The following is a 9,522-nucleotide window of genomic DNA, read 5'->3' as shown; positions in this document are numbered from 1 at the left end:
CCCCCCCCCCACCATTTTTTTTAGCAGACTACCCCAGAACTAGGTAAGGAATAATTGTCCTCACTATTTTTGATATTTATTTATTTATTTATTTATTTGTTCATTTGTTTTCTAATTTATCAATACCTAGGCCCTCTTTGGTATCATTTTGATTTTTGATTTTTGTTCACAAAAATGGTTTTGGCTGCATTTGGTATCATTTATGGAATTTATTTCTATTCAAAAAAAAAATTTTAATAAAAAAAGAAAAAAAAAAGAAAAAAAAAAAAGAGATCAAGAGTCATTTGTGTGTTTTGGCCAAAATTGATTTTCAGTTATTTTTTCGCTGAACTTTAATGAGCAATTGTTTAAAGTCCCAAGATGGAGGGGTAAAGTAGTCATTTGCTTTGTAATTAGAAATCTCCAAGCTCCTTCCTGCCTCTTCTTTAGACCAAATGGAGAAAGAGAGTTATAAGGAAGATGGGTGAAGGGAATCTCTTCACCCATTTCTTCAAAAATCATTTTGTACATAGAGATACCAAACTATTTCTCGCAAAAAACTATTTTTGTCAAGTAGTTACCAAACCATTTTTATGTTCTGATAAAAAATAGTTTTCATTAATGATTTTTGTTAAATAGGTAAAAATAAAAAAGAAAAATGATACCAAATAGGGCCCTAGCTAAAAAGAGCAAGGTGGGCATCCGGTTCTTGGCGGGATCAAAGAAATTTTGGCCATTGTTCATCTTACCTCAGTATGGGTTTTTAAGTCACGGCATTTGGTTAGATAGGTAAAATTAACAAGTACTAAGAATCAATCCTGTTTCAACCTCAGTTTCAAATAGTTTGACAGTCTTAAGGAAGGTTGAGCTACAAGAGTCCTAAATTCTCCCAATAAAAGAAATCCTCATCTACAGAAAGAAAGAAGCTTTTCATACAATGCACATATTGTAAAGAAGGTCCATCAATCCTAAGGGAACCCCCCCCCCACTCCAATCCTCGATGAGTTAAGTGATACAGTAGTCAAAAAAAGAGTTCTAGGTGAAACCATTCATGTTTATACGTGCCCCCATACATGCAGATGCACAGAAAGAAAAGGCTGAAACTATCTAGTGTGCCACGACTTTAATAAACATTCTGTGAATTCCAATTCCAGATAATGACAATTGGACACCATTCAATAATGAAATAGCCCACGTAGTGGCAAAACTTAGAGAAACTCAGGCTCTTCATCATCAACAAAAGAAACCGAGGAATCACCTTTTTGATCGAGAAAATTAACAGCCTAAACAGATAATCAAGTTGAACGACCCGCAAATCACCGAGTAAAAACAAAGAAGAAGAAAGTCTGACTAACCCAGCAAATTAATGTCGTAAGAAAAAACCTCACCTGCAATGTGAACAGCCTATCTTCAAACTGAACTTCTTTTGTTAGAAAATCCGCTCCAATGGTTGCCTTGTACTGATTACTGAACTTACGATTCACATATCTAAATACAGCGTTTAAGGGAAATCACATCCTAGGATATGCAACATTCCATGAGCCTAAATATAATAAAATACAAACACAAAAAGAGAAATATCTGAGATTTTAAGGATACTGATTCATCAAAGATGTCTTGCCAACCCTAACAAATTAAAAACAAATAAAAATTAGGAAAAACGAGAATTAAAAACAAAAAAATGAAATCAGGCGAAAATCTAAGGGAATTGAATGCGTGCATCAAGGGTGAAACCACGCGATCTTCTGGGGATCAAAATTCAGCAGAAATTCAACAGATGAGAGTTGAACTAGAGAGTTGTTACTCACCCGCTGTCTCCGAGGATGATGACCTTCAGAAGCATCCGCCTTCGAGACGCCATGGATTCGAAAAACTTCGAAATTTCTCTTTGTGATAATTAGGGTTCGAAGAATCAAATTCCAAACGCAGACGATTATCGAATTCAGCCGAGGAGCTCTAGGGGATATTCCCTCCTTTTGGAGGCAAAATAAAAGCTTACACAGTATTACACGTGAAGGACCGACCAGGATAGTAAATTACGATCATGTCCAGTTCCTCCAGGACGGTTTCTCATGGCTTTTTTGGTATACCGAAAATGCCACCAAATTTCAGTTTAAATTCCACCTGAAACCCTTACCCAATAGTAACGAATAAACCTACTCCCATCTCATGGAGACACATGGGGTGCACTATCTTGTTGGTCCCTTTACTCATCAAATGGTGTACATCTAAAAGCTAGTCTTTGCGTTAGCCACGTGCATTTTGATGGCTTGATCTTGATGCACTGATCTTAAATTAATTAATGACTAAACTTTAAAATAATAAAAGACAGTAGTTTATTTTATGTGTTGGCAAGGAAAGTGAGGTGATGATATAGTATGATACTAAGCATGCCCTATATTTCACAAGTCAATTTTTTCGACTTGTGACAGATAAGCTTGGCGACTTTGGGAGAATTTTTGGCTGCTCTATGGTAGTAGCCAAGTTCCTGCTATTTTGGCTCCTAGTCAACGAAATCAAATAATTCATTTTTCCCCTGTTTACATATACCTTATTAGATTTTAGTATTTTTAAAAAAAATTATCTTTCAAGATTCTATTCATTGATTGCGATGTGTGAGCCCCGGCAACAGGAACCCAGATAACAACCAAAGTAAAATCCAAATTTCATCCACGACATGGAGTGTGAAGAATGGTATTATTGCAAAAACCTTGCTCTAGAATATGGAGACTCTAGACTTTAGAGTTTTTGGGACTATGCAGTTGTAGGGGTGTCAATTAATCGATCCTGATTAGTTTCAATCAGGTCTAAACGATCCCTACTAGGTCTAATCGGTTCCTACCAATTTAAAGTCCATACTATTTATGCTTGTTTTTTGATTGGATGTTGTAGGCTAGTCCATGAATGGACATGTTTCTTTTCGATAGTTTGTTATTAGTAGATAATCGGGCTTTAAAGGGCTAATTGATTAATTGGGCCATAAATAATCATAAACGGCCTATAATTGGGCAAAATGAGCTTATACAAGCTAATCTGGCAATAAATGTTTGTAACAATATTCAATTGATCGATCAGGCAACCGTCAGGCCACTACCTTACACCATGAACATCCAATTATTAATTGACCCGTGCTTGAACCCAACAAATTTAGTAATCAATTGAACTACTCTCAGTTTCAATCGATTGGTTTAAGTCAGGCCTATCACCCCGAGCCAACTTTTGACACCACCAGTGCCTATGCCTATAGGGTCAATGAAATTATTATTATAAGAGGTGGAAAGATACAATAACAAAATGTGGAGGGAGAAATTGGACCGAGGGATTTGAGAAGGAATGGGATCCAACAGTTAATTGATGAGAATAAATTAAAGGGATCTATTTCCAATTCCAATTAATCTCCAAACTGAGGAGGCCATGGTGCATGATAGAAACAGAAGATTACCATCAATTTAAATCAAGCAGAATTGACATGGATAGGATTCTTCTCCATAAAGCCTAGGGCACAAAGAGTGATTCTAGGGCTGGAGTGACCTAAGGATACATGCCCGGATCCTCCCAGCTCTAGGATCACTCTCTGATCCTTTATTGTATGAAGAGGAATCAGATCGACAATAACATTGGTCACTGATATTGAATCTCCATTCAGAAAGCGAACTCAAATGAGGCACCCGATCAAGCAATATTTCCAAATTAGAATTTAGACTTTCGGAGCAGCATGGAACAATTGTATGTCCATCAAATCTAATTTACTTTGATTAAATTAATTATTACAATTATTATTCGTGTGCTTGTTAAAAATCGACTCTTTTTATGAATTTATGCCGGCTGGGTTTGAGCAGCCCAAAATGGACTCTTTCTAACTACTGAGAGAAAATTTGATAGTCAAGAGGTACAAACAGATGCTTTTTGTCATCTTCATTCCATAAGAATCAACTCCATACAAGTCTGAGAAAACTTTCTAAAGTCATAAAATAACACAACTTAACAAGAAAAACCCAACAATTCTGAACCACCCACAACCAAAGCAAGAAAGAAAGAAAGAAAAAAGAATTTACTAATTATATGTGTAAATTATTTGCAATTCTTATAATCAAGTAGCTTTAGTGTGATTAATAGTTACAAAAAATTGAATATGAAATCTCCCAACCTGTGGAAAAGAAAGAAAGAAAAGGATGAACAAATGATGAATGATACCTCAGGCAACACAAGTTTGTCATTCTCAGATTTAAGACAACAACATTCAAGGGGATGGGGCATATGTGGGAAAAGAGACTTCATTTTAACAGGCACGGGTCTTTCAAGAGTTTCCACTGAACCCTCGACTGTCTTTCTTCATTGATGACCTGCTTCACTGCTCGACCCAGATGGATACATACCATACTCGCTGGTTGGTGGACCAGTACTGTACTCGCTGCTTCCTCCGTATTCTTGAGTGCCACCAAGTGCCATCTTCCTGAATTTCTTCATATCTTCATTGTATTGGCTTGTGTCATAATCTGAGCCTCCATATGAACCATAAACTGTGCTGTGTCCAGGTCTGATACCTTCATTCAAATCAGCCAGCGATGCATCTCCTTCCAAGGCCCTGACAACCTGCTCCGTTTCAATCCACAAGGTGCCATTTAGAATGTGAAGATATTCTCTAAAAATTACTCACACTAAACAGGACATAGTAATGAGGCATTAAACTCCACAAACATTATGTACATAGCTGAATTACCTGGCTCATGCGTGGCCGACGCCTTGCAGAATGACGCACACAAGCAGCAGCACAGGCTACCATGCGTGCCATCTCAGTGGGGTCATAATCCTTCTGCAGCCGTGTGTCAACAAGGGTGTCGTAGTTGCCATCTTCTAGAGCTTGTGTAAGTAAAGGTCTTGCCTGTCATGCCAGAACATTTCATTAAATCTGGTTTGCCACACAAGGCTATTCACATTTGACAGAAATGTACATAGTACCATGGTACTCCAAGATCATAATTATTTGGGTCTTGGTTTTAGAACCATGTGTATGCAATAGAAATAAACGCTTAGCGAAAAAAAACAGTGATGGCTAATTGGCTATGCAACAAAATACTGACCCAGTCGACCAAACTATCATCCATGAATGTGTTAGCTGAATCAACAGGACGACGCCCAGTAATCAACTCTAGCAGCATGACACCAAACGAAAAGACATCTGATTTATCTGAGAGTTTCCCGCTTGCTGCATACTCTGGAGCCAGATACCTGTCGGTGTTAAGTACATCAATATTTAGAAGAGGAGAAAAAATTACAGCAATGGAGGGAATTTTGATTATTTATGACTGACTTAACATTCACAACCAGCTGGTTCTAGTTGATTCACCCAATAATTGGATCAATAAACCTCACAATTTACATCACCATTATGGTCAGAATAATACCAGTGGTAAATGCCATGATAACAGAAAGGAAAAATAATAAAATAAGGAACTATGAGAGAGAGAGAGAGGAAGATCAAAATGACTGCTTTAACCAATCTGTAGTAAGAGTCACATCTCACTAAATAGCAGACCCAAATTCTGAATGGACAAATTTGAACATAGACTAGGTCAATGCAAATACCCAGTCTAAGTGAAACTAAATGACAGGAAAATTTGATAAGAGCAAACACATTTTATGAGGACTAACAAGAAATTAGAACCTTAAGACTCTTTGGTTTATTGCATGTTATCCACAAAGGTAATCTCCAGCTCCAAATAACAGCAAGAAACCAATAGCAGAGAACATGAAAGAAAGGAAGCTGATCTTACCCAAAGGTTCCCATTACTCGAGTGGAAACATGAGTATTAGCATCAGAAGTGAATTTGGCAAGCCCAAAATCTGCAACCTGAGCCAAAAAAAAAACCTTAAGGTTCATTAAAGAAGTTAACAGTAGAAATCAGCAGATACCATAATGAAGAATCTTTGCACTAAAATAGTAAAGGGTATTTTCTCCAATTCATAAAGAGTTTTCCTCTCATCTCCTTTTTATCTTATAAAAATAATTTAAGGTATGATATTCATTTTATTAATAAAGAATTCTACTCAAAATTTATCATTTCACAGCAGAAACCTATCAAATAACCATATCTTTACATGAAGAAGAAATTGAAGAGGGGGGAGGGGGGGAATACAAGAGTATAAAGAAAGACTTGGCCAATACTAGGCCCGCATAATCAATATCAACAAAATTGAGGACATGAATCCAACCTTTGCCTCAAATTTAAAATCGAGGAGGACATTAGCTGCCTTGATATCACGATGAATAATCTTAGGATGACCTGCAAACATAAATATTCTGTAAGAATCACTCCAACCAACACTGTAGATTAGAGGAACCCAACCCCTCTTAAAAGTTATATTGAGAAGATAATAAAAGGAAACCCACAATCTTCATGGAGATATGCAAGTCCTTTTGCAGAGCCTAGAGCAATTTTCAGTCTAGTTGGCCAGTCCATAATCGGCCTCCCCTTTCCTGCAAAAATTCATTTCCTTTTGATTAGATCATTGTTACCAAATCAATGGCTGACATAACATGCAGAGACGAAACTAAGCTACTTTATGACCAGAAGCATATTATAAGAGTCAAGAGATAAGCCATAAGCTTGAGCGCCACAAGTAGTAAAATATTGTGCTGAAAGCAGAACTCATAATAGATCTAAGAATCTAAAATGCAGTGAAGATCTAACAAAAAATTTCAAACATAATAGGATTTCCAAATTGCTGCAACTCGTCAAATAAGACATACCATGTAAGTGAAATTCCATTGTGTTGTTTGGAACAAACTCATAGACAAGTATTCTTTGGGTTCCAGCCATGCAGTATCCTACTAATGAAACAAGATGTTTGTGATGTACTCGGCTAATAATCTCAATCTCTGCCTGAAATTCACGCTCCCCTTGCCCACTATCAGCTTTAAGCGCCTTAATTGCTACCTCTTTCCCATTCGGAAGAATTCCTTTGTGGACATATCCAAAACCACCTTGACCCAATATGTTGGCATCTGAGAATCCATCTGTTGCCATCGCTAATTCTTCATAAGTGAATGTACTCTTTGAGAAACCCAATGAAATGCCAGGAGATGGTGGTCGTAGTGGGACATCAGATCCTGAATAATTGGAATCTGATCCTCCACTGCTGCTTAAAATTGGTGGTGGAGGAGGGGGAAAGGGCTTTGGTGGCATCGTGGCAGCATAGACCTCAGAAGGAGGGGCATTGTGCTGCCATTGTTGAGGATGCCCAACATAAGTTCCATCTGGATATATTGACCACCACCAAGAAATGAATAAGCAATTCAGGTATATCAACAACTGAATAACAATGATCACGTAAAACCCATATCTGAGAAATAAAAACGTTCAACTTTGAATTGAAACAACTAAAACAGAGCTTCTAAATCCAAAGACGTCGTAAATAAGTAACAAGTAAGTCCAGCTCGCCAGAAAGGTTTCACCTTTCGGCCCAGTTGGGGGTGGTGCGTAGTAATACACGGCGGGCTCATGAGTTCTCCTCCTCTTCCTCCTACAACAGAAGAACATTAAGCACAAGAAAGCTACCAGAACGGCTCCTCCAATTGCAACTCCAGCAATGAGCGCAGTCGATGCCCCAGTAGAAGATGAGCCGGATGACGAGGGCGGCGGAGGGGGGGAATAGGTATTAGTGGAGGGAGGCGGTGGAGGTGAGGTTTTTGTGTTGGAAGGAGGGGGCGGAGATGAGGTTTTTGTGTTGGAAGGAGGGGGCGGAGATGTGAAAGATGGAGGAGGTGGAGAAGCCGAAGGAGCGGGAGCGAGCGGAGAGGTCGTTGAGCTCGCGGGAGGTGGTGGTGAAGACGCAGGAGGTGGTGGAGAAGACGCAGGAGGTGGTGGAGAAGAAGCAGGAGGTGGTGGACTAGTAGTGGGAGGAGGTGGAGATGCGGTAGTAGTTACCGGCGCGGGAGACGCCGGCGTCGTATTATTCGTAGCTGGCGTCGGAGAAGTATTATTCGTAGCTGGTGATGTGGGAGCTGGAGAAGCTCCCGGCGTTGGTGAAGACATTGCAAAATTCCGGCCGAATCAATCAAATTTCTAGAACTTTAGTTCCCCTCCAGTGAGTCTTCCGGCACTACCTGTTGGAGAAACGCGACCGGCGCATATTCTCACCGGAATTCTTCAACAATCTCTCTCTCTCTCTCTCTCTCTCTCTCTGAAGTAGAGATTGTAAGAGATTTAAGAAAAGGAAGAGAAAGAGAAAGATGGAGTTTTGCTTGTTTTACTGTTAGCGAGATCGTGGTGACAGGCGAGACGGTCGCTTTCGTCTCTCCGAGGAGAAGAGAAGAGAAGAGAAGAGAAGAAGCAAAATTAATGCTGAAATTTTTCTTCCATTCCGATTGTATTTCAAATATCCTTTTCACACGGCAGTTGGAGAAGTTGAAGAAACTGGTGGGACCCACACTCTCCCCACGCGGCTGCGTATATATGGTTGGTTTTTTTTTTTTTAATTGCTTCGCTTGGGAGGACGGCGAGGGTGGGTTTCAGGTTTAAAATAATCAAAGGGATAAAAAATGCGTATTAACAGATAAGCCCCCACCATGTGGAACAATCTCCCCGCCACCCCCCTTCTCACGATTTTCTCTCTCATCAGAGCAACTCTGTTAAGTGTAACGCTTACCCATACCCGGTCCGGATTACCAAGTCAACCCGATTATCCGGTCGCATGTTTAACGTTTGAATTGAAAGATTCCATGGAGATGTTTAGAGAATACAGCTATTGAAAGAATGTATTAAAAAACTATATTAACCAGTTGAACCGGAGCATGATTAAAGAAAGTATTAAGGGACTGGCTGAGGACAGATTTAGGGGTGTCTATCGGTCGCTTTGGTCTGGTTTTGGTCTGGCTGAGCCTCTCTTGGTCTCTATTGGGCCAAATTGAAGCTCGATGAGAAAAAGGATTGGTTTGGTTTTGGGTTGGGTTAATGGGCTGTTATTGGCTTGTTATCAAGTTGGTTTGGCTCAATTTCGGTTTTCCATAAATATATGAAGAAAATAAGTATAAAATCTTTATTTTATTGACTTTTCTCATTTTTTAAAAAAAAAATTTTTTTATTGAGTTTGGTTCAGTTTTCTACTAGTTTCGATCTCTACCATTTCCTAAAAGCCCAGCCAAAGCTAGCCGACAAGAATTTAGTTTGCTTTAGCCTTAGGCTGAGCTAGTCTATTCGGACAGAAATTTGACACCCCAAATTAATAAGACCCATTTAATTTTCTATCTAACTTCTTTTAGTTTTATAAAGGGGCATAAGTTCCCACGATTGTAGAGTGTGAAATCAAAACAATGAGAGAGCAAAAGATAGATTTATCTAACAAAAAGTCTATATTTTGTTTGAGGAGAGAGTGTTAAATCTAAACCCATAGCTCATTATATAAGGAGGGACAGAAAAAAATATATATATTTAACTATGGTTTTGAGATATTTATTTTATTTTATTAATTAGGGAAGGAATGCTTAACATTTGCAAATTTCAATCATTGTTGATGTAGGCCTAACTTTTTTTCTCACAAAAA

The 9,522-nt window shown here is 38.7% G+C and overlaps 2 protein-coding genes across 2 annotated transcripts in view; both read right to left on the bottom strand.

Annotated features, from left to right (window-relative positions):
• LOC122075778 (ras-related protein Rab7) overlaps positions 1–1,966 on the bottom strand; it is a 3,722-nt gene extending 1,756 nt beyond the window's left edge. The window contains exons 1-3 of the mRNA XM_042640940.1: positions 1,788–1,966; positions 1,579–1,605; positions 1,368–1,467 (exon numbers count right to left, since the gene is read on the bottom strand). Of these exons, the coding sequence (XP_042496874.1) occupies positions 1,368–1,467; positions 1,579–1,605; positions 1,788–1,840 (180 nt within the window). The 5' untranslated portion in view covers positions 1,841–1,966. The remainder of the gene's footprint in view (positions 1–1,367; positions 1,468–1,578; positions 1,606–1,787) is intronic.
• Positions 1,967–4,011: 2,045 nt separating this feature from the next.
• Positions 4,012–8,329, bottom strand: LOC122075155 (proline-rich receptor-like protein kinase PERK1). The gene is made up of 8 exons (XM_042640072.1): positions 7,436–8,329; positions 6,731–7,237; positions 6,371–6,457; positions 6,193–6,263; positions 5,754–5,830; positions 5,061–5,208; positions 4,700–4,861; positions 4,012–4,572 (listed from the first exon to the last, which is right to left on the bottom strand). The coding sequence occupies exons 1-8, from the start codon at positions 8,013–8,015 to the stop codon at positions 4,312–4,314; spliced, it is 1,893 nt and encodes a 630-aa protein (XP_042496006.1). The 5' UTR covers positions 8,016–8,329; the 3' UTR covers positions 4,012–4,311.
• Between the last annotated feature and the right edge of the window lie 1,193 nt (positions 8,330–9,522).

This window comes from Macadamia integrifolia, chromosome 4 (assembly GCF_013358625.1).
Source record: "Macadamia integrifolia cultivar HAES 741 chromosome 4, SCU_Mint_v3, whole genome shotgun sequence".
Lineage (NCBI taxonomy): Eukaryota > Viridiplantae > Streptophyta > Magnoliopsida > Proteales > Proteaceae > Macadamia > Macadamia integrifolia.
Note: the sequence above shows the minus strand (reverse complement) of the source record. Positions and strands in the feature narration are given on the sequence as shown.